At 43.8% G+C, this 25342-nt stretch overlaps 1 protein-coding gene across 2 annotated transcripts; it reads right to left on the bottom strand.

Annotated features, from left to right (window-relative positions):
* Positions 1-1061: 1061 nt before the first annotated feature.
* On the bottom strand, positions 1062-23588 carry LOC139784939 (uncharacterized). Of its 2 annotated transcripts, none has more exons than XM_071724108.1 (9): positions 23508-23588; positions 22797-22851; positions 18735-18956; positions 11475-11809; positions 10569-10769; positions 10161-10307; positions 6003-6217; positions 5326-5510; positions 1062-4891 (listed from the first exon to the last, which is right to left on the bottom strand). In XM_071724108.1, the coding sequence occupies exons 1-9, from the start codon at positions 23571-23573 to the stop codon at positions 4719-4721; spliced, it is 1599 nt and encodes a 532-aa protein (XP_071580209.1). In that variant the 5' UTR covers positions 23574-23588; the 3' UTR covers positions 1062-4718. The 2 variants fall into 2 exon arrangements, with proteins under 2 accessions (XP_071580209.1, XP_071580210.1); XM_071724109.1 differs by having other exon boundaries at positions 5335-5510.
* Positions 23589-25342: the final 1754 nt, after the last annotated feature.

Genomic DNA, 25342 nt, shown 5'->3' with positions numbered 1-25342 from the left:
GAATTTAAAAGTATTAGTGGAAAAGAGTTTGATCGAGAGATCGTTGAGGCGAGGCGTTTGTAACGAAGCCGTGGCCTTCCAGCGTGATCTACGTTGCTCTGTCCGAGTAACCGGTGCCGTTTCGCAATTTTCTTGCATCAAAGATCGCGCCGGCCGTTCGTTTGACTTTCCATTGTGCGCCACATAAGACCACATTGCATAATTTTTATATTTTAAAATAGACAAACTTCATTTTATGTAAACAAAAACTATTCAAAGACTGTGTGTAGGTGGTCGCTGTGTATAGACGGACACATGCGGATATCTCTCTTTAAATTTATTAATAAATTGATCACTATATTCACCGAAACTTATATAACTTATAAAACTTGCATTGCCGCTGATAATTTTTTAGATTTATATTGCGAAATATGTCGAGTGATTTCGTTAATTAGATGCAATATTTCGCTTATCACTTACTATATACTCTGGCGATATCTTTTACAATTTATATAAAGGAAGAAATCGCTGTTGTAAGGAAAATATATGTCTGGTGATAAAGTATCGTAATTAAGTTGGATTAAAATGCCGATATTGCACATAACTTCTTTACGTATATTACGTAATTTCCTTATTTGGTGAAGTATGTAATAAAAACCAGCGTCCGCGCAAGATTTCTTGAAAAGGTGAATGAATAGGCGTAATAAGCTTTAAATCTTGCCACATTGTTGCGAGAGGGTAGAGTTTCATAATCCAGAGCCCAAGATCGTGATCTTGCACACCGATGCTCAATTCGACTTTCCATTTCGTCCGGTACGCATACACACATAATACATTATCGGGCCGATTACCCATCGCATTTAAAAACGCCGCGATTATGCATACGCCCCGATATTTATGGTTGTGCGGGCCATGGCTTTATGGGATTTTTTGGTCGACATTAATCATGCAGAAGAGAGACCAACGGTAAAAAAAAAAACCGGAGAGAAAAAGAAATACAATTTATCGAGTCGTAAATCTTGTCGACACGTCGATGCAGGTAGGGCGTTGTGGACGATAAAGGAAAATAAGACTCCGAAGTATAAGTTGAATAATCGATTATATTTGGTAAAACATTTACAAGATAATAAGATTTTTTTTTCATTTAACGTATGTTACATTTACAGGCAAGGCATCCTCAAGAACCGTACCAACTCTACAATAATCGTAGTAATGTGTAATGTTACTTATAAGAAAGTATGTACCATCAAATTATCGTTATCATTACTATTAATATTAATATTTTTTTACGGTATATTACTACTCTTAATATTTCTTTAGGAACAAATACATATTTTTTTTCTTTAATCAATATACATCGATTCGCGGCTATATATGAACAGTAGATCTGCACTTCCGCATAGGCGAATTAAGGTACACGACGGATACTTTTTTATCGAACGTAGGAAAAGAAAGAAGAACAGAGTGGTGTCGCACGTTTCTTCGGTCTCCATAAATTTCTCCTCTGTCTCGTCTCCTTCGTCTTTCCTTTTTCCTTTTTACTCCGTATTTCAGATGTACGATAGGTCCAGGTTTTTTTTTCGGATCAGTCAAGTTGCAAAAAAGAGCAACAACTGTCGGTGATGGGATCAATTCGATTGTTATTTAAATTCGATTCCTATATTTGGTCGAAAATAATATTTACAATGAATCTCTTTCGACTAATTCTCATATGTCACGAATCCATAAATCCTGGGATTCGTCGAGGTATAATCGTATCAATTATTAGCAGAACGCGCAACAAACATTATTGGTCATCGGATTCGAGGGGGAGGGAGAAACATGTGGTACGCAAAACGGAGCTCGGCCCTCGCGATGTGTGTGGCTACAGAGATCTGAGGTGAATTACGTATAAATGTTACGATGCTAGTGGTAAGATATGAACTTGTCGATAACTGCTAATATCCATGAAGAAGTGTGATGATGCCTGCTCGAAACCAAAGGGACAGCGCGGAGAAAGGTGGGCGGGGGAATGGCTGAGCTGAGACTATTTATGTCGTACATGACAGAAGCATGATCGTGTGACGACGATTGACAATACACGGTAGAACAACGGTATCGCTAATAGACTATTGCACTGTGTGTCGATTAAAGAGACGAGTCCGTTTACTACGGGCGAGAAATTGCATACGTGGGGAGGGCGGCGTGTGTGTACCGTCTTGCAAGTATTTGGAGTTTCAAATGATTGAGGCGATAAGAATTAGTTCCAATTGACGAAACGCTTTATTCGGTCCTCTCTTCACTAAAGTGCCGCAAACATTATTGTTGATTTCGAACGTTTCACGACGACGGGCGCGTTTCGCCGCGGCGACTTGCTCGCAAATGGAAAAGGAAAATGGAAGTACGACTATTGTCGGTCAATAAAAGTCGTAATTCCCATGAAATCTTCGATGAGCGCATGTTGAATGATCACGCACACACGTACACATGCACACATATTCTCTTTCTCTCTCTCACTCTTTCTCTCCTCCATTTTATCTCTTTAATGAAATTCTTTTCCTAGATTTTTCTTGTTCGCCCTTTTTCTCGCCTAACTTTTCAGTTTGCTTTTCTTTCATTGGAATGTTCTGCGCTTGGAGTTCGACGGTGACAGCAATCAGCAATCGTTCGCATAAAGATATTTTGCACATTTGTATATATATTTATATATTTATATACTCTTCTTTGTATTTAATTACTTAAGCAACTTAATTTTCGCAATCTTTATATGCACTCCATTTATAATGCATATAAACTATGTACAAAACAACGACAAAGTAGACTTAACGAGCGGAAACTCTCCGTGGAAAATGACGTTGGAAAACAGAATAAACTATTCGTACTATCTCGCGTACTACCTTCTCGCGCGATTCTTCGATTCGCAATCAATAATATCAGTGACAGTGATAATCGTGATGGTAATAACGATGGTGATAATGATAATGATAATAATAGAAAATAATAATAATAATATATCGTAGCGGTAATAATGTCAGTATTAACAGTAATAAGAAGAATAGTAAATAAACTCATAATCCGAAAACGTGTATATTTATCACGTGATCCACATGTAGTGGAGTTTATATCTATCTTCGTATGATTAATCGATGGAGAAAATGATTTCGCGCTTCCATGAAAGAAGTGTGTCGTCTGAAAGAATAACGGAAAGAAGAAGAAGGAGAACGCGACCCTTAAGTGGTACTATACGTACATTACCCATAATAATTAGTGTTCTTTGGTAACACAGTGATGCGTCCGGAGACCACGAATACGGTTTTAACGTATTGTCTGATCGTGACAAGATGGTCCCGAAATTATACTCTCGATCACTACGCTCCTCCACTTCCAAAACTCTGGTCTAACTATATTACGACGACGTTGTACAGTTATCGTTAATTGATTAGCTAATTAATCTCTCCACTGACGAGGCCTCTGACGCGTCGCCAATAAAAAAAAGTCCATCTCGTCTTGCGTCCTACGTTATTATGTACACGTGTATCAATGCGCGAGTGCATTTTCTTTCTATATACACGTATGACCGTTGTAATATCTTCATCTGTGATCCACCATTTGCTCCAAAAATGGCGAAAAGACTATAATTTTTGATAATCTGTCTAAAATTCAAATTTTATCACGTCGTTTTCGTATTTCTTCGAATTGTTTCTTGATGTGTAAACGCCACTCTCGAAGTAAATGGCGCGATTCCGCCGCGCGAATTAATCGCGCTTTCTCACGCACGAGAGTAACTATTCTCATCATATATCATTTACGTCATATGTACATAACGACAACAAACAGATTAGCGAAATTACCGTTTCGTAAGAACACGCGACAAATTTTTTGTCGGTCGAAACGGTTGAATAAACTTGTAGTAGATTTATGGAGCTCTCACGAACGGTTTTTCGAAGCTTACGAATCTGAGTAGGTAGGAAAAAATGCAAGCGCATCATCCGGCTGTGTAAAGAAGAAGTTCCGGGACGTTTTCATCCTCGTTAGAAAATACTAGCACACGCTTCCGAATGACTTATCGTCCGGAAGCTTCTTCCCTTTTCGACTTTCTTTCTTTCACTCGCGCACGCATCCTAGCTCGCCGCATCATCCTTTAAGCTTATCAGTAATTAAGTAAATATCTTTTTATGTACACCCTGTTCGAATAGTTTTCTTAATCCTAGAATTAGAAATATCGCGACGATGCGCATAATGAAATATGTAATTATTCATTATGTATATGGAACTCTTCTGTTTTTAACCGCTTTTAAACAATGTATGACGATAAACCCGCATAAATATCTAATTCAGTATGAATTTTTCGTCGCGACTATAGCCTCTCGACTTTCATCAGAAACAATCTTTTTACGAACATTATAAAGTAGCTCCAATCGATTTCTGCCCAGAAATTTTCTCCAATTATTCTCAAACTTTGTTTCGCCAATTTTATAACGTTTCGATACTTAAACCTATAATCTTGCACTCGTCTTGTTGGATCGAATGCATTTAGTTCGCCCAAGCGGAGCGTTTTGCAGCAAAAGATAAGTTCGTGTGTAGAGCGTTGGAGTTGCCGACAGAGTAGCGGTACAAACGAAGCCTTGAAGAAAGGAATCTACGCTGACTCTGACATTACTCTCGGTGCTCACACAGGCGCATCAATACTCGCGTTGCTTCCTCGCCGATCGTTGTGACTACGAGCCAAGTTGCCGAACGCTGGCCAAATAAACGTAGCTCTATGGTTGGTGGAGCAACAGTTGCTCCAGCTCGTCGGCGGATCTGAGCAGAAAGGCGGCTGATTCTCGATATCCACCTATCAGTTGTTTCACCGCGGTCAATTCCATCGAGTTCAGCTTGTGACTCAGCAGAGCAGGCTTTGGTGGGTTCTTCATGCTAAGGTCCGTCGGTCCTGCAAGGATAACGTCAATTCAAAATCAATTGCGTGCGACAATTTCGAAACATTCTGTCAAGCATTATCAAAGCAAGCATGGTGTGAAACGTTATGACGTTATGAAATAAAATTTCATGCAAACTCCATCGAAAAAAAGTATTATTAAAAAGTATCTCAAAGAATCTAATAACCGAAGCATTATTACTCAAAAACATTATTACTCGCAAAAAACAGAGTAGGTACTGCAAACAGTTACTAAAACTAATTTATATATAATTATTAAAATGCCAATTAGATGCGAATAAAAATAATTGAAACTTAGATATAAAAATAATTCTAAAAAATTTTGAACTAAAACTGAATGAAGCTTTAATATTATATACATCCATGGCTATGCAAACGATTCAAAAAGTGCAATAAAGTCAACATATTACACCAATAACCAGTATTACTTTGTATACCGTTGCTCAGTAGACTCGACGTAAAACTTTGAGTCGGGTATAGCCCGGCTGAGAGGGTCGGCGGTACCGTTGTGGGCCCGGCACGCTGGAACGCTTGGCTGAAGTTGGGTCTGTACATCGTCGGTGCACCGCCACTGGCGACACCATTCACCGTCGAACTGACTATCGTCGATTGGCTGAAAAACAAAAAGACGCAATGAGAATGAGATGCGCGTTGGCGATAAAGGTCGCCGCCGATTAGCGCTTTACGTTCCGTTAAGGACGCGTAACCCGTTCGTCGAGAGGCGTCCGGTGAATTTTTGTGCCATGACCTGTGACCGAAGGCGAAGCCTTATCTAGAACTCGGTCGATTCGATGACGGGGGGGATTTTAGCGCCGATAATATAATAATCGGTTACGGTAATTCACAGGCAGAAAGTAAGTTAATCGTAATCACGTCAGACGATATAATGGTAGATTTCTTTTGCAAAAAATGAGCAGTTAATAACAAATTGATACCGGCGGAAGTCTCGATTGAGAGAAAAATTTATTTTTATGCTTTATATCAAATATCGGTTCGATTCTGCACGGGTGGTTAATTAAGAGACGTATAAGAGCGCGGCTGTATTACATCAATTCGAAAGAAGCAGATTTCATCGGTTTTGTCGTAACTAGTTCATCATACTGACCTCATGAGACTCTTGTTGTCTGTTGTGAGCAGCTTTGACGCGGATGCGATCGACAGCGGCGTGGAGGCAATAGTGTTGTTCGGTAAGTTTGCCAAACTGGTCAGAGGTGCCAGGGACGTTAACGATGCTGGTGGGGTGTCCTCCCTTTTACACGTGAGTGATTTAACCGGTGTGCTTGAGAAGTGCTGCTCCAAACCTGATCGAACGTCCGTTTGCTGCAATCAACATTATCGCGAGATAAAGTAAACTGTTATACCGTAATCGTAAATATTTTGTCTGTCCTGATTTTTATTTTACGCACGTATTTAACAAACATATATCGGAGAGTACTTTCTTGTAACGCGTATAAATTTTATTTTAAAGACGCAATTGAGACTTTAATTTCGTTTTTCGACAAATCATTACATAATCGTTTATTAACGGAACGTCTTTGATTATTGAAACGCCTCTCTTCCTGTAAAAAGTGATCATTTTCATACATGTTTAAGCACTTTTTAATCCAACCCTCGTTAACGCCGATGGAGAATGAATTTATTACGATTGTGATGTTAGCTCACATCTTAGTATTTTTTAGGGCTAAGGATTTCGCATATTCTTTGGATACTTTTAAATCCGATTGATTTTAGTTATACGCCTATTTTCATATTAATATTCTTTCCTATAAAATCGCACGTTTTTAAACAACGATATAATCGAAAAATAAGATTTAAGAACTCTCAGGTCTATCTACAGAATATCAACAAACAATTGTTACTTTGATGTTGCTACAATTACGTCAAGATATTGAAGAACGATGATAAAATAACACCGCGGCGAGCCCGCTATAATTGTACCTGTTGAATTTGATCGTGATCGCGCACCAGCTTGTGAACTACCGGCAGATTTTTTTTCCTCATGGCTGACACGATCGGGAGTAACCAATCTTATGCAAGCACGTGGCCTAATCAGCAAACAACACGGACACTATCGATCACCATACGAATTATCGATCATCAGCCGCGAGGATTGCCCCGACACGAGCTAATCGAGCCTCTATTATATCGTCTACCCGCGATCTTGTTATCAACGCGATCCCGATCATCGAGCACGATCGTATTCACCGCTATGAGCAACCGAGCGGAACAAAGTGCGCCGGGAGTTTCTTCACTTCGATTTCCTCTTCTGCTTCTTCTCTCAATCTTCTTCCACTTTTGCGTCCGCGCCCCACCCTGCCTACCAGCGACGTATCGATACGATAACAATAACGTCCGCGTTTACTCGTACGAGGTTCAGAGAAGCGAGGACGCATTCGTTCCCGGGGCCGGCGAGGGAAACGGAGGGAGGGGTGGAGCGAACGAGGAGGATGGGGAAAAAGCGGGTTGACACGAGGGAGGAACGTCAGGAACAAGAAGAGAGAACGTCCGGATGCGCCGGGACGAAACGATGAGGCGTGAGTAAGCTCACGGGAGGAAATTAATTCGTGGAAAGAGAGGAAGAGAAGGATGGAAGATCAGGCATCAGAAAAGAAAGAGAAGTAGAGAAGAAGAGGAGGACCACGGTGAGAGCGTCGAGAGGTGGTGATGTGCGTTTCCATCACAGAAACGGATGACTTGCCCAGCGAAGACACGTACAGAGGGTTGGCGAAGAGTAATAGTAGTAGTAGTAGTAGTAAGAGGAGGAGGAGAGAATGCGAAGAAGAGCCGAGAGAGAGAGAGAGAGATCGTGAGGAGCGCGGGAAGAGGGCCCGGGTACGACGAGAGCACGGAGGAATGAAATCTTCGAGCGGCGTAGAACGGATGTAGGGAGGTGTTTTTATGAAAGGCCAGCAGTGTGCGTTGACGTCAATTATATAGGTGGCCACGAAGAGCAGATAGCCGCCTCTCGTCCGATGCGCACGAACCCCGGCATACGTATATGAGAGAGAGGTCTTCTCCTTAATGGGTTAGGTTTAGGTCGCCGGAGAGGTTATCGGGTCTCTCTCTGTTTCTCCGTCTCCTTCTCGGACAGGGATTTTCAAAGTAGATAAGTCGGAGGGGGGACCGACGACGGGGGGGATCGCGAGCGTTTCAGTTTCTCGTTTGCGTGTGAGACGTGGTGAGGTGGAGAGAGGGAGAGCGATGGAGAGCGGCGGCGTGTGTTCGCCAACTGCGAGACCCGCGAAGGAATCAGCTGGGTGAAGAGAGGAAAAGGGGGGCAACGGGGAGAAGGAGGATTAGGTGCGCCAAGCAGCGCGGAATTGGATGGGCTCGGGCTACCGTCTTGCACCTATACGTCTCGTGCGCGAAATACCGAGGCGATCGGTTTACCGTTTACTCGCTTTTTCGCGCTATCTTTATTAAGGTCAACGAACTCGGCGTGCAGGCTATATAGGTGACGAACATCAAGTTAATCGCGAGGAACGTGGTCGGAGATCGTTTCCATATCGCCGAATCGTTGAATGCTCTCACCCCGAGATTAGACGCGTGACGTCAACACGAGCGATTTGTATATACGCGCAGATTAACGCCGATCGCTTTTCTCGGTTAGGCGCGCCGGTGATATTTTCAAGAATCAATCCGATCTCTCGAAATCTCTCGGCGGCAATTTTTCGGCGCGGCTCTTCGGAGGATACGAAACTGTGCGTTTCGCGTAGCTGACGTAACGTACCGTGAAATTTACGGATACGCGAGACTAATCGCGCGACGTCGTCGGCGTGTTCTCCTCGGTGCGTGAAAGCGCGCGCGTCAATCGCGACGCGTAAAAGTCCACGGCCTTATTCTTTCTTTCCTTTTTCCGTCTCGCGCCGCTCTTTTACGCTGCTACTACTTCCAAGAATATTTTCAGTGTCTTCGGTCCCGCACGCGCAGCCGTTTTCACGAGGTCGAAGGCTGCTTATGCCGTCGGCCCTCCGTAGTGCGCGATCTGTGTGTGCGCGAATTGCATCAGAGTGGGAGAGGTGCGCGACCCGCGGGTTATCACTGACCTCTCTCGCGGTACCTATATCACAATCCTAGCTCTCCACGTATATCTCGTTGCCCGTTGGCGTTGCGCAGGAGCTCGTCGAATTTTCACACACGTTAATGCAGCGCGAGACTACGACGTTTGTTCGCAATCGAAAATCTTGTTTGCCCCCTTTCCGTTCTCATTTTTTTTCTTATGCTTTTCAGATCACCTTTTTATTTTCTACGACATTTATCACATTCTATGGTTTCTATTCATTTATAATATTTTCATATTTTATTGTATTGTATTTTATTCTTTTTATATCTTATCTTATTGAAATTCGCAGCTGTTAGAATAATAATTAGTAGATAATATTAGATAAATAACAAGTTAGAAAAGTGAAGTTCAGGTGTTTGTTTCAACAATAATGAAAAAGTGAAGACATAGAAAATCAAATGCGTAGAGTGGAATGTATGAACGCGTTAAGGGACAATTAAGTACAAGCATAGTCCCTTTCACGCGAAGATGAGGGTCGATCGAAATGTCAACGAGTTGTCGGAGTTCGTATTTGTACACGCGTTTGCTGCGTGATACGTATCACCGCCATATGTTTGTGGATAAAACCGATATTAGGAGCAAATAATGAAGATGATGCTTTTACGTGACTTAGAATTTTTACTAACTTGTTTATTTATTTAATATTTCGTTAGACTATCTTGTATTATTTGCTGCTTTTTGTATAGAAAATATTTATATAATCTTGAATTTGTTTCATTTTGACTTTGATACCGTAACAAGTAGCTGATCTATTTTTTCTTGTAATGGTAACTCTCTCACGCGGATTTATATTTATTGCCGTAAGTTATCGCTTTGCATATTTTAGTTCATGATTCATCACGCAAGCGCATCACGCAAACATCCGCGAGTTCTCATCTAAAAATCGCTTGATTAATGAATCCGGTCGTCGGCAAGAGCGTCCGAAGGTTGTGCACGTGTAGCATCTTAACGCCTCGGTCACGCGTGCGATATTTAGAAAAACACGTACGATCCTCGCCGGGGGCAATAATAAGGAGCTTTAAATTGATCGACGATATACATTTCGGTGTCCGTGTCGCGTCGTCGTTCGCGTGCCAGAGACGCGAGAGAGTTGCGATACGTAATTAGCTAACGATGTCGAAATGCCTATTTGTCGGAACAACTTTGTCGCTCGCGATAAGTATGTCCTTCCTCTCCTTCGCATGCATGATTATTATTCACCGTTGCGGCCGGAAGAGTTGGCATGGGCTGCGACACCGGCTCCAGTCCGACTCTCATCCGTTTCGCGTTGTCACTCTCGTTTTCGCAGGCCGTTGCCAGAATCTGTTCGGCCTGCACCGAGGTCAAGTGCGCTGGTGTTGGTCTGGCCTATAAAGAAATGCGTACGTCATACCATACTTGAGTCACGCCGCGAGAACGCTCGAGCTTTCATGAACAAAGTTTCAATTCGAGGTCGACGATTTTAATTGCTGAAATAGCAGACCCGGAAAATCTTGATAAATTCAAACGTGACTCTCAAATTCGTGTAATTGCGATTTTGAGTTTAAAAATGTGTCAAAACTTGCAAGAAAAAAACTTAGAAGCTAATTAACTTGCTATCTTACGATTAAACGCGATAGAAAAACTTACGGCGTCCCAAGGGCCCTCCCTGCCTCGTTTGTTTCTCCGACAGCTCTTCAGGTACGTTCGGATCCTCTTCCTGGCCCTCTCAGCAAACTCGGGAAACTGTCTCGTGCAACTATCGATGATTGCCTGTATCTTCTCCTTCGGCTGCTTCGAAATCGGCACGATGCGATCCAAGTTCTCGTCGACGAACAGCCTCACGAACATCTGCCGCGAGACACGACGCCAACGGCCACGTTAGTGGAGTGAATTAAGCGAGAGTTGGTACGCGAGTCTCGCTAACCGCTCAAGGAATTAAGAATTTAGTAGCGGTGGGGGCGCAACACCGGGACTCTATTAAACTAATTGTAATTAATTAAGGAGCTAGCGCAACAGCGGCAACCGTCGGCGAAACTACGACCGCTTGGCTTTCACGCGCGGGGGAAAACGGGCAAAAAAAAGAGATATATGAGGGAAATGAGGGAGGGAAAACTCGGAGAGAAATGGCATGCCCTGTTCCCCCTACGAGTCGGTTCTCTGGCGCAACCGTTCATAAAACTTTACGATAATTAGGGTTTTTCGGAAAGGTCCGACGCGCCGCCAATATGCTGACGGCCTTAACTTCTCCGCTCGAGCTCCGTTGCCGTTTTCTTCTGCTCTCGCGCACGACCCTTTCTCCGACCGAGGCGTAAACGACGATTTTCTTGCAACGACAGTCGCATAAAGCGACCAGTTAGACCGCAATTGCGCGGCCCGTAATTCGATTACCGTTATGCATCTTGATTCGCCGTATCGGATAATAAGAGTCATGATTATCGCTAATTGTCGTTTAATTATTTTTGGAATTTTCGATTCGAGATATTTCAAGGTATATTCCTGAAGTTTTAAAGAACGAATTTCACGGAGCTGTGAAATGGAATTGCGTATGCTTACGTTGAACGCTTTGAGACGTTCCGGATCGTGGTGTCTCGGGTCCAGTCCCTCGTCCGCGTCTATATCGTCGTCGTCCTCGTCTTCCTTGTTGCCACTACTACTGGTCTCATCGTGGGCGCTTCCCGTTCCCTCGCCACCGGGCGGACTGGACTCGCGATCGCGATCCGACCGCAAGGGCGTTGCCGACGATGCTGGCGGCGGCGTTTTCTTGAAACCCATGGCGTAAGATGCCCACAAGGAAGCCATGTCCTCGCTGCCGACACCCGCCACGGCGCTCAGATTCGGAACCGTTCCCGCTGGCAAGTCCACCAATTCCGAGGAACCGTTTCGAGAATCTGCGGATATATGAGCGTTTTGTAATGGTTTTAACAAATACTCCCTGAAGTGTAAAGCCTAAATTTTTGTTATTCTCAACGAGACACGTATTCGTATAGGTGTAATTAACATTTTAATAACGGAAATGATAATAATTAATTATTATTATTTAAATGTCATTTATTGAAATGGATATTATTAGTATTATTAGCATCAATAATGATCATAATATGAACAATGGCATTTTTAATAATTACTACTAATTAATAACGCAAATTTGGTGATAGAAACACTTTGCATTCGCGATCGGTAATTATCTGGTAAAAGGGAAACCTTCCATCGGCATTGCCAGGAAAATAATAATGTTCTCGTTGAATGCCCGTCGTGCCGCGATGATTAGATCGCCGCCTCGCGCTGTTTCGATTTATGAATAGAGAACGTTGCGGTTGGAACAAAAGAAAGGAATATTTTTTTCACTTCCCACGCCGTGGCCAGGCGAGAAGCCGGTCATATGCGGCCGACTAGATACATGACTAGCAGCGAGAAAGAGAGAGAGAGAGACAGGGGGAGAGGGCATGTGGGTGGTATTTATCCCGCGAATATAATAACGATAAACGCGGCGTACGTTCAGCTCGCGTGACGACACTGATTAGGGATGATCGACCAACAGAGGGTTAGCATTTCCTAAACGACTCCCTAGCCTTGTACCTGCGTGCGTGTTACTGCCGATATCAACTGTTGAATTTCGGTATGTGAAGTCGGTGAATACGATAACGGCCACAATCTTCTCTGACGAAAAGTCGCCAGGCCTTTTTGGAGATATTTTTCGATCTTTAACGATATTTATAGATTGGACACCTGATAACGGTTACGTAATAAAGTCGGCGAAAGATTTGGGATAAATATAAAGTATTGATAGATAGCCAGAGAGTCAGGTAGTATAAATTGATTAACTTCACGCTGTCTTTGTTAAGTAACCCCACTTGACGACTGTACTTCACTTTTTGGATCGCAGCCTCAATTACGATATATAAGTACAATAGTATCGGTGCAATGCACGTATATATCTTGACAACATAATTAAAGCTTATAACCTTGATTTCAAACTTCTTCTGATCGATACCTGTATGATTCCGTTATTCCAACTGGATTACAATTCACTTAGAATTAATTTCGCCATATTAAAATGCTTGCGAAAGTCTTAAGAAATAAAAGTGATGTGAAGTCAACGTCTCTCGCTTTAGCAAATCTTCAAGGGCAAGATTGCGTTGAACTCTCTCTCTCTCTCTCTCTCTAGAAGGCAGAATGAACCTTAGCATGTCATTTGTGTCGACGACAGTAAGATTGGACCGTCATTCGGCCGTCTGTTGTGTAGACCGTGTTTCTTCTCTACAATAATAACGGCGACTTGTTCTCAAAACCCGTAATAAGCCCCGATAGCGTGTGCAAGGTGTTAAAAGGCGGTGCGGTCTTCTACCGTCACGATCCCAGGAGAGAATGTACGGTAAAGGTGCTTTCACGAGGAGGATGTCGACGGGGACAGGAACGAGTCGTGGCCGTCGAGAAACTTCACGTACGAAGAAGTGTAGGTATGGATTGTCTGCAGGGAGTGCCGCAGGGGGATCATAAAGAGGCTAGCGAGCCTCGCGGAGACCTCTTCCATCTGGGACTCTCCTTGGTTCCAATTAAAAAAAAGAGACAGGTTTGCGGCTGCCGTTTCGTACAATCACACGTCAACGACATGGACATCTATACAAAGCCATCCGGGTAAGTTCGCATTAATTTTTACACGCTACTCACATTACAATTCTCATAAATATATATGAGACTCGATATACGTATACATTTCGATTCTTATGTAAATATAAAATATGTATCAGGAAGGAAATTTCACTATGTTTTCTAAAACGATCGATAGAAGGATGACGTATTTTCTAAAGTTTTTTTTATAATGACCGTAATATTATTTTTATTATTTCATTACTAATATCTAGATCGAAAACTGAACTATTTAGAAAAATGATGTAAAGTAATAATATTCTAGGACGAATAATAAGATACGGTTACGAAATGTGTTTGTTTTCCGATGACGCGGCTAGTCTGATCTGAACCGGGCGCGCACGTTCTTAGATCCTACTCCCTTCGCTGTGTGCGCGAAGTAATCTGCATTCTGGAATCGAATTCTTCCGAGCGTAGTTTCCAAGACGCCGTCGAGGCGGACGCGTTGCAAGGCAACGTCCTGGAACATTTGCATCGTCAAGGGGCAACTTTCCGCCGGGCGCTTCAGCTTCCCCCGCGCGAAGACGCAAAGTCTATCTGGGCGCAGCTATCTCGGGTGCTCGAACGGGCGATCCTGATTCCACGAGTTGTTCAACGATCGCAACGCATCTTTCTAGGAGAATTCCGGTAGAACCAGTAACTGAACGCGCGAGCGGGCGACCTAGGAAACTGGACCCTCGTTCAGAAGACGTGCTGGCGGAGGCACCGTACGTTTCTTTCCTCTTTTCTCTGCCTCTCCCTCTCTCTCCTTCCCCGTCTTTCTCTTACTCCCGCGGTCCCATCGGCCCTGGAGGTTGCTGCACTTCGATTCTCACACGCATGCGGTATACGTGTAGTACCTACTCGCGGCTATACGGAAAAAAATCACGCGCGTACACAACGTGTATGTGTACATATGTGTGTGCGCGCAACGCTCTCTAGGAGGGTACGGCATCGCACGCAGCGAGAGAGGGTTCCCGGCCTGCGGCGAGCGTATGCCGGGTATCGCCGGAGAGTAGTCGGAGAAGGTAAGGGAACACACAGCACGTACATAAGCGAAGCTGGACGCACGGCTAGACTGCCCGCACGGGCTAGAAAGCCGGTTACCAATCCCAATCCCACACCATCTAGCACGCCGTTCCTGAGCTCGCCTCTTGGCCGCTGGCCTGAACCTGAAATGAGTCGACGGCGACGGCGTCGGCCCCGGCCCCGGCGCCCCACCCGGCAGTTCGTCTTCCTCCTGGTTCATTCCCTCGACCTCGCGTTCCCGCAAAGGGAAACTAATACCCCGGCCCCTACGACCACACCAGGCACTTCCTCTTTTTCTAGGCGGCTCGCTGTGTACGTGTACGCGTATGTACGTGCCTCGAACGAGCCTAGCGCGCTACAAAATCCGCAGACAAGCCACGAACGCCCACGGTACTTCGGGCTAGGTATGAAACTGTCTACCGCTCGGGATGGTAACGTGCAATCGCGAGGATGGACGAAGACGTATTATCTTGTCCCCTCATAAATGTCACTGACCATAGTAGGACGTTGATGGCATGTGCGTGTTCGCGTCGACGTGAAAGAGAATTCGGAAGTTCTCGGTTTGTGCTTTTAAATGATCATGCTTGACAATTAAATGATGCTTTCTCTGGAATATCTTAATTTACTTATTTAATCACATATTTTTGTATTGTCGATTTAATTTCCAGTAATCAATAATATTTTGATCTTTTTCATTTTTATTTAATATTAATTCGTTACTTCAAAATCGGGTTCATAAATTTCTGAAATCTTTTAGATGACGATTCTCTCGAATTTTCATCGGCTTTCTTAATTTTGAATTTATTCATTTACTTTTCAGTACGAGGACAAATACAAGAGATAATAATTGATATACAGATTTCACGATTGTAGATCTTAAGTGCATTAATGATTTAAAGTTGAACATAGAATAGAATAACATTCATTATTATCTGAAAGGGCGATCTTTAAGGATAAATTAAGACAAATGTTATGTATGATTGTTGTGATGTATGATTCAGATCCGGAAGCTGTCATACCAAGACATTGTGATTTTGTGATATATCGCAAGCATAATCGCCGCGTGTGCGTCCGTTGGGGAAAGTTGCGTCCGTTATAAATTATAAATATTAAGCCGACTCTACCGCAGAGTGCATTAAAAGATGAGAAGCTAAAATGCCCTTGTGGTCATTTTTCCGGGTCTCTTTTTCTATCAAGATATATGGTAGATAAAGTAACTTTATCGAGCATTCGATTTGTAGCACGATCTAGAGATTTTTCAGATAAATATCGCTATTTCACAACTTACTTAAAAAAAGAATTATTTTCTATGTGGATATCAAAGATGATATTAATATAAAAATTCTTAAAATAAAAATAAATATAATAATATGTATATTAGTAAAAATATATTTCGGAAATATATATTACTGAATATTAAGAAATTACTTCGAATTTATATTAGATCGAAGCGGGGCGTACGCAAAATTACAAACGCGGCCACGCGTTCTTGGTTGAAAATGCAAATCCCGCAAGATTACCTCGGGAGATTGGAACTCGGATCGAATCGCCGACTCGCAACTCGCGACCGACAAACTGACGATTCCTGTCGCTTTTCCCGCTGGTGATAGTGCGGCAGAAGAAGCGGTTGTATCTAGAAATCGATTTGCGAAACGCATGTCTCCGAGGTAGACGGACTCCAGTGAGAGAAGTCCTCCGTACGAGATGTGGAATCTGCGGTGGTCATCACGTGGGAGGGAGGGAGGGAGGGAGGGAGGGTTGGTGCGACGAGAGAGAAGAGAGGTCTATCCCTTGTGCGGTGAACGTGTATGCGCATATACATATATGTGTATATAAATATAAATATATATGTATATATATCTACTCGTCTCTTCGGCCGATGGCTGGTTCATTACGCAATGCCTACGTCCGAGATATAGAGGCCCGCTTCGAAACCAGTTTCAAATAGCTGCCAGGGAGGATAGGTGGAAGAGGCGTACCGCGGCGAAGGGGTACGGTGAATTATCCTTCCGCAACCTAACTGAACAACAGGCGAGTTCGGAGAGCATGCAGTACCGCGCGGAAACGTTCGGCGCCTTGGAAATCGGTGAGTGATTATCACTATATAGCGTTAAGAACGCACGCGACAATGCACGCGCGCATGTCTTTCATTGCCAAGGATATTTCACGTATAACATTAACAAAAAAGCGTTGAGTTTGTGGAGTAATTGGGCAGTTCTTGATTACAGCTATTTGCAATTCGCGAAACGTCAATTTTTTATATTTTATAATAGAAAGAATTTAATCTTTTCATTCGAGATGCGAATCCGTCGAATTCATAAAATTTTAATTAAAATCTAGTTTCACTAAGAGATGATTAGCTTTACAAAATTTTGTGCGGGCTTTAATTATGAGTTTAATTATTAGAAATATGCGCAATATATACGTATATGTTTAATACTTTTACCATAATGTAACTCTACTGGAAAATCGCAACGTTCCTTGCTCCTTGCGTCGGAAAAATCGATAGCTTGGATAAGCATTAACAACGCGGCGCATGGGCTATAATTCAAAATCGTTTTAAGAGACCCCCACTTGCGATATTGTAATAGTAGACTCTAATGGCCTTTCCGCGCGCCCACTCTGCGATTTTCGATATTCAACTTTCAATGTCCATCAGCCGACACAATTACCGCATTACATTCGTCGCTCCCATTCACCATAACTCGGCTCTATGTTCAACCAGGCCTCTCGAGCGCGAGGTATCAAAGTACGCGATGTCTTGGGCGCAGGTCTCCTTCTCTAGCTAATCGGAAATGCAACCGGTATTTTAATATTGTAATAATCTAGCCACTTTAGAGTTGTAGCAAATGAGAAGCCAGACAGAATTTCAAAAATATAAGAAATCGAATGATCGATTTAAAACGATCGAGTTTTAACGGACACTGCTTAGGCAAGATTACATTTTGCGATGGCGCAAAAGAATGCAAGTTTCTACGATGATTACGTAAGGATTAATGAACGAGGATGACGTACAACAATGCGCACCGCGTTCGCATCGCAAACTCCGAGAGAGGTATTGATGCTCGAAGATAAAAGTTGCATTCCTCATCTCTCGCGTGCGGCTTTCCGCCCGCACTGATTCATCGCCGGCGGGGAAAAGCGCGAGGATTCACGGCGTGTCTCATCCCCGCGATTCACCCTGGCGCGGATTTCGCAGGAACGCGTGGGTGTGGAACAGCGAGGAGAGAGACCGTTCGCGAATATATACGTAGGTAAATGAGACGCGCGTCGAATTTCTCTTTCTACGCCATGGGGTACGTCCTAGGTCGGCGATCCATTAGTCACGTCGCGCGCGACGACAAAACTTTACGAGCTAAATGGCCGGTACACCTTGGCCCCGCGAAACCTGCAATTCACTCCGCCGAGCCGAGCCGAGCCGAGCCGCGCCGCGCGTCTCACGCGCGAGAAGGACGCAAAACTTGAGCATTAAAGCCTCCGGCCGCGCTTACGCCAGGCGGAGCAAGGTTCTTTTCATAAGTGGGATTTCGTCAGTCAGGGCGACATCAATGGGACGTTGGCGTACGTAACTTCGTTGAGTCCTTTCGCGACGAAGAAGAAAGAAAGAAAGAACGTCTAGACATCTTTCGTCCCGTAATGGATTCCGTTAAATGTCTCGCCTGTCGATTTCGCGAGGCAACTCTTTTTTTTATACTCCGTGACGTTTGCAATCACGGTACAAAGTTGTGGTCGAATTTGCACGTAATACCACCGACCTCGATTGATTCTCGTTCGTAGTCGTTGAAATTAGTTAATGACATTAAATCCTAGGATGTATGATTTTATAGTAACAACTTGTAAAAGCTAAAATAGGAAAAAATACGATTTCGAGAGATTTGTTTCGAATATTGTAGAAGGAAAATTACCTAAAAGAATTAAAAATTTATCTAGTGCGGTCTTCAAGATTGCTGCCTAAAGAAAAAGTTTTCTTCTTTTTTAACGTACATTTTTCTCGCTAAAATCATAAGACTGATCTGCAAAAAGAACTTGAAACATTGACAACACCATTTGTTCCTAATGTTTCGCGCGCAATTTGCGAATATATTTTTATGGCTTAGGAGGACATCACAACACCTCTCGAAAACACCGTATATGCCGCTCGGTGAAAGAAAGTGTTACCTGTGAGTGTGGAGTTGTTAATGGTGTTGTTTGCCGTAGAAATGGCCGATTGGCAGGTGACTGGTGTGCCAATGGTGGTAGCCGTGGTAGTCGACGAATTATTTGGCGAGAGAGCCGCGTTGGCAGCCTGGACCTGTGCCTGCGCCTGTACTTGTGCCTGGAGATTATAATTCCACGCGAGCAGCATCAACTTCAGCTTATCCGGGTCTTTCATGAGCGCGCCTGCCAAAATTAAAAGTGCCAATTGGCTTCAAACAAGTTAGGAAACCATTACGCAAAACGGATGAGAGCGCGCCGCGCGCGTGCACAGTGCGGAGGCTCGCGTTAACTCGGGAACTCTCTCTCTCTCTCTCTCTCTCTCTCTCTCTCTCTCTCTCTCTCTCTCTCTCTCTCTCTCTCTCTCTCTCTCTCTCTCTCTCTCTCTCTCTCTCTCTCTCTCTCTCTCTCTCTCTCTCTCTCTCTCTCTCTCTCTCTCTCTCTCTCTCTCTCTCTCGCAAACGGGAAGTCCTTGCTCATACGAGATTGGAGTCATACGTCCGGACGCGATCTTATATCACGAACGAGTCGCGACATTCGTCATCCACCTCCGGTGTCCGGCCTCGGTACGCCGGAGGCTATTATCACTTATCAGCTACCTGAGCTCGCGAGGCGAGCTCCGGGCGAGCGAGTCGCGCGGACGAATAAATTAAGCTTAACAAAACAACAACGTCGTCGACTCGATTTAATAACGCAACAGGTTTAATTACCCGAAACTGATAAATCGGCCGGCCGGCAGGCCGCGTAGCTCCGACCGTCGCAGCTGGCGGCGGACCGTTGCGCCGTTTACGATTATTAATCGATCGGGTAATTTACACGGGCTCCGACAAAAACCAAACCAACCCCGCGGGCCACGACGGATTAAGCCCCCGCGAGTAAGTGAATCTACGATTAACTCCCCGCCGAAGTATGCGCTGTTGATTTATCCTTGGACGCAATCGAGCCGGCCAACGGATGTCGGGTTATATTATTGATCAGCGTCGCGGTAGAATTCGACGGCGCGATTAACGATGTCCTGTCGACGCGATTCGCTCCGTGAGATATCCACCCGGCGAGATCTACGAGCCAGTCTTATGTTAGCGTCGCACGCCTCGTGACTCGTCTCGATGCACCGACCGAACTGATGTCCTAGAGCGAGCGATGACGTATGCCTTTTCGCGTACTCCGATCGAGCTCGCTTGCGCCGACCGCATGAGTAAACCGATGAGTAAACAACACGATTCGTGCAACGCAAACGAAAAATAAGGCGCCGACAGCGATAGTTCCTGAAATCGTGGCCAATACGACGAAGGCCGGTCGCATGCACGTTGGCGAACGAACGGTAAGCGGTAAGTAATGCATGACGCGATCATGTTTCCTGACAATATTGACGTTGATCTTTGAAATACTTAAATTATAGTCAATCTAAACTGATTGTTCCAAGACTGATTTATAACAAATAACAATTTATCTTTATACATGTACAACATGTGTGAAATAAGTAGCTACTGAAAAGATCAATAAACAAATACACATATTCACAGCTCGTAGCTTGTTTGCTTATCGCTTACAGTCGCGGCCTTACGCACGACTCTCGAGTATTATCCGAGATAGTAGGGCAATTAAAACATGCGAATCAGAAGGACAGTTATCTAACGAAAGAATCAAAGTGCAGTGTGCTAAACGCGTGACATTTAATCCGTGTGAATGAAAACCAGAGGGAGATTACGAGGTGTATAGATAGAAAAGATATTTTATCACGAAGATCTTCTATCGCTACCGGAATGTTAAATGCCAAACTCAATGCCTACTATTCTTATTTTTTTTTCTACGACGACAGTTTATCGTTACCTCGTATGAATAAAGACTTTTGACCTATTTCGTGGGCAGCGCGCTTTAACTAGGTAATTTCCAAATCGCTCTCAAGGAGGCTCGTCGTCATCCAGCGAAAGAAATTTGGTCACAGGCAAACTCACTGAAGTTCGGATCTGTGTACATGTACGTGTCTGTATACATGTATGTGTCACGTATATTTCATCTACGTGCTTCTCTCGCGAAATCATTAATCCTGGTTTTTTTTTATTTTAATCTGACCGCACACTCTCTGTGCATGTAACGTATTATACACGTCTGCTCCTCTCCGAATGCCGAAGACGAACCGTTCCTGTGTGTCATGAAACCGTAATCAAATGCACGGTGCCGAGTAACGCGCTCGATACCACTAATTCATTATATCGATCCGTGCCACGCGAGCTGCCGCGAACGTACATCGGAATCGAACAGCCGATATTAACCCTTAGATTATTATGCTTTGATTTATTACCATCTGAGATCCTGCAAGGATTAACCGGTAAATGTTCGAAGAATATCCGGTTTTAATAATTGTAAATGCAGCATTTTATCCACGGAAAAATTTATCTTTCCATTTAAATAATCCATTTAAATAATCTAACTTTCATTTTTTTGGCAACTTATTAATTCAGATTGCAATGTTTAAGGTAGTTCTCCGGTCCTTATACTAGAGAAAATCGATTTTCTCTAGATTTTCTTGAAACTGTGAATATACGTTAATTTAGGTGTGCTTTATGCGTGGTATAAATTTCAGTACCTCTTCCGGTATAAAAAATAAAGATACTGAGCCTCAAAGTTTCAATTTTTACCAAAAAAAATTTTAAATTTAATTTTTTTTTAATTTTGGCATTTTTTCCTTATAGAACTCGACGAGAGGAGCAACTTTGGTCCTCTTGGCCAACCTTGTATCTCTTACCGTTTGGCCTGGAAAACCTTTTCATTAGTAAAAGTTGAAACTTTGAGACTCAGTATCTTTATTTTTTATACCGGAAGAGGTACTGAAATTTATACCACGCATAAAGCACACCTAAATTAACGTATATTCACAGTTTCAAGAAAATCTAGAGAAAATCGATTTTCTCTAGTATAAGGACCGGAGAACTACCTTAATCACAAATTATCATTTACATCTTACCTACTTTACAATATATACCCAAGCATATAAAAATCAAAGAAAAACAGAAGTTTAAGTTCCTCTTTTATAAATTAACGGAAGATATCAACGTTCGTTCCGAAATTTGTTTGCGTAAAATTATCATTAAAGTACGTTGCGCACGAAATTCAGTTCTGTCAATTCAGCTTATTATAATAATGAATAACGGCGGCAGCAACGACGGTGATGGACGAAGTGTACGAACGAGCTTACTATTAATTCGCGCAAATTCCGCGGGAACAACTGAAATAACGATGTTCCGCGTAGTTCCCCCGGCATACAACCGCACGTAATCGGACCGGAGAGTTCAAAGGGACAATCCGCAGATTTTCTAGCGTATCGCGCGGGCACGGTTCCGTTTGTTCATCCGAGCGGCGGAATTAGCGGTGACACACGACGGACGGGCGCTTCGGCCGCGCGATGACGAGAGCAGAGATTTATTAGCCGGCGAACAAACCGACGAGGAGAGAGAGAGAGAGAGAGAGAGAGAGAGAGAGAGAGAGAGAGAGAGAGAGAGAGAGAGAGAGAGAGAGAGAGAGAGAGAGAGAGAGAGAGAGAGAGAGAGGAGAGAGAGAGAGAGAGAGAGAGAAATGATGACAGAGGGAAAGAGAAAGGGCGAGGCGGAGAACCGGCCGCGCGTCGCGCCGGCAGCAGCCGGAGTGAGGTTTAAATCATTCAGGACACGGTTCAATAATGTAAAAACGTGCGGCGTTGTCGTAGAATTCGGTCAGATTCCCAAAACGGTTGCAACCTGACCCCGCGACGACGCGAAGATACGAAAAAGACACGAGGGACGGTTCTTCCATACGAGAAACGCATTCGAAAAACGATAAAAACTCAGCTCACACACACGCATGCACGCACGCACGCACGCACGCACGCGGCAAGTATACGCCTCTGCACCTTGTTTCGTAAGGACTACGATCTCGTAATCCTCAGCCGGGTGAAGGTTCGGAGGGGGACACCTCTCCGACACCGACTATGAGGGGCACGGCAAGGTTTATGCCACGGGATAGATATAGATAATGAAAGGTTTTGCTCACTTGGGTAGTGATCGTCCTCGGATATGTCGGTGGGCTCCGGGGTCGAGATGTTCTCCTGCAACAGATAGAAAGCCACCGTTAGGTACTGAAGCGTTTTCCATTCGTAGTCGTGCTATAGCGGTCCAACGGTTTCGCCCTAGGCTGCGCGGCTACGAAAGCGAACGGGACAAAACTCTCGGCGACGCGTTTAAAAGTTCGTGAAACTCATTTTCCGCAACTACCCGTTATGATAATACCGCGCGGACGCAGCCGCGGACGTGACCGCATCGTTACGCAGGGCCAGATGCTTGGCGGTCTTATTTAGTCTTGCTATGCAATCTCAATGACATTTTTGTAGAAATTTTCTTCAAATATTAACATGTTTGAGAGAATGTTTGAGCAAATTTGCCCTTGATTAAGCCAAAGTTTATGTAATAAGTGCCGAATATGTGACAACGAAAAAATTCGTACTTATTTTTGTCATGTAGGTTAATATGTAAGTATAGTTACATTATTTTCACAAAAACTGGCCAGTGTCTATTACATCCAGAATTTAATCATTACATAATTATAAATTGAAACAAAGTATTTTATTAATTTAAGTCATTCATTAATGATTATTTCCTTTTTAATTTATTAATAATATTCCTTAATTATTATTTACTTATACTTTACGCTATATTCGACCTTATATAAAAATGAAAAAATTCAGTAGAATTCGTAAGTTCTTACTACATTGCGTCGCGTCATAAGACATACGGTCAAGAAGAAGCTATCGAAGGCTATCCGCGTTACCATACGCCCACAGGAAGACCGTGGACTTTATTGTCCCAGATCAAGAGCCGGCGGCGACTCGCGATTCGTCGAAACGCAAATTGCTTACGCCTCGGCGTTGAGCCGCGCGTTGCGAAGGTGACGCGCGTCGAGAATCTCAGATCAGTAGCGCGAATGAGCCTCTCAACCCTTTCACGATTAACGCGGTCAGTCTGTCTCCGGCTTAAGCACCGCGCCATATACGCGTGTACAAAGATCTTCTCTGAACCTGGCCCGGCGAAATAGGATCGTCGACCGAGCGAGAAATCATGAACGCAGAAACGCAATTAGCTCTATGTGCATTAGGAAATTATTAATTATCGCGCGTGTCAAAAAATGTTCTGACATAACTTCCTTTCGCAATAACGCACAAATGTAGTAAGTGCATATATAACAGTCATTATAATGGATTGTTATAACGGAGAATTAACCCATCAAATCATCATATCTTTTCCAATAAACTTCTAATTTCATTGCAGCAACGTTACGATAATACAATAAATTTTACTATATCAGATAGCATTTCCCAAAATGTAACTGTTACATTACTCCTAACGTGCAAGCGATTTTCTACACGGCTCGTTCTCAAAAAATCATCCTCTTTTTACGCCACTGGCCGAGATCGAGTGGTCAGGGTCGTTTTGAGGGAATAAGGCCGAGGTTCGTCGGACAGAGGATCAACCTCTATATGGTCGGGTCGTTTTTCATCGAAAAGAGCAGCGCGAAGCGTTCCTCGCGCTGCTCCGTGATATGGCATCGCCTCGCGCGCGCGCGCGCCGCGCGCTCTAATCGATCCTCGTAGTCGCGGCAAATCGAGGCGATCTTCCAGGCTCTAGCGGCGCGATTTTATCTCACTTTGATTGATTTTATCCCGACGAAATTAACGGGTTTTTCCCCCGTTGAAACGAACGGCCGGCCGGTCGGCCTGCCGGCAGTTTCGCAAGGCATGCACTACGTTAGCCTGTGCGATGCCTGGGCCGACTGGTTCGCGCTGTGTATTGCTGCAGCAGGCGCAAGCGGCGGCGCAGTCTCTCTCCTATCTGTGTCAGGTCTCGTGTTGCAACTTCAGAAGGTCGACCGGTATACAACGCGGAGAGCACGGCCAATTGATACCGGCCACAACTTTGTCCAGCGGGCTTGTAGGACATAGGCGTGCGAGAGCGCGTACGCGCCTGCATACGTGTGTCGGTGTGCGCGCGGCGCCGCAAAAACTTTTGATGATGTAACCGAGAAATTCCGACGAGCCCGGCGGCGTTCGCGCTCACGAACGTGGAAATCGCGAGAGGCAGCGCGAGGATGAGATCCAATCGCGACGAAATGTCGCGTCGCGCTTTTTTTTCAAAATGAATGGTCATCTTCTGCATGCGTGTGCGTGCGTGAAGGGGGAGGGGAAAGAGACGTTTGCGGAGGATATATATATTCTACGATAAGAAAATATACTTTATATACTGCACATTGACGGTTTTACAGTTACGTTAGAGCGCTATTGGATGTTGGAACGAGCAAAGCGCTTGGATAGCCCGAAACATCGCGAATTTTAGTCGCATCGCTTTTATTTATGTCGATATGATTTCGTTTATATATTAACAACGCATTAAACTTAAAATTGCTAATTATATAATATAAACAACTTTTTAATTTTTACATACATTTCACTTGACATACATTAGTAAACTCATTTTTCATAATATGAATACCGAATATTTGGTCTCAATCTTTATTTCCACACTTTGCTTTAAGTATCAGCTATGTTT

This window comes from Temnothorax nylanderi, unplaced genomic scaffold (assembly GCF_030848795.1).
Source record: "Temnothorax nylanderi isolate EJ_2023f unplaced genomic scaffold, tnyl_v1.0 TNYL_tig0710_pilon, whole genome shotgun sequence".
In the NCBI taxonomy this organism is placed as follows: Eukaryota; Metazoa; Arthropoda; class Insecta; order Hymenoptera; family Formicidae; genus Temnothorax; species Temnothorax nylanderi.
The sequence above is the reverse complement of the archived record's forward strand: the minus strand, read 5'-3'. Positions and strand labels throughout refer to the sequence as shown.

What these genes read in the sequence shown, in the direction of transcription:
- LOC139784939 (XM_071724108.1), bottom strand. Translation starts at nt 23,573, where the DNA reads ATGGTAACGCGGATAGCCTTCGATAGCTTCTTCTTGACCGTATGTCTT. An exon ending in CGAGGACGATCACTACCCAA is followed by an intron (nt 18,957 to 22,796) that starts GTGAGCAAAACC and finishes TAATTTTGGCAG; the next exon opens with GCGCGCTCATGAAAGACCCG. An exon ending in GACAACAAGAGTCTCATGAG is followed by an intron (nt 5,511 to 6,002) that starts GTCAGTATGATG and finishes TTTGTTTTTCAG; the next exon opens with CCAATCGACGATAGTCAGTT.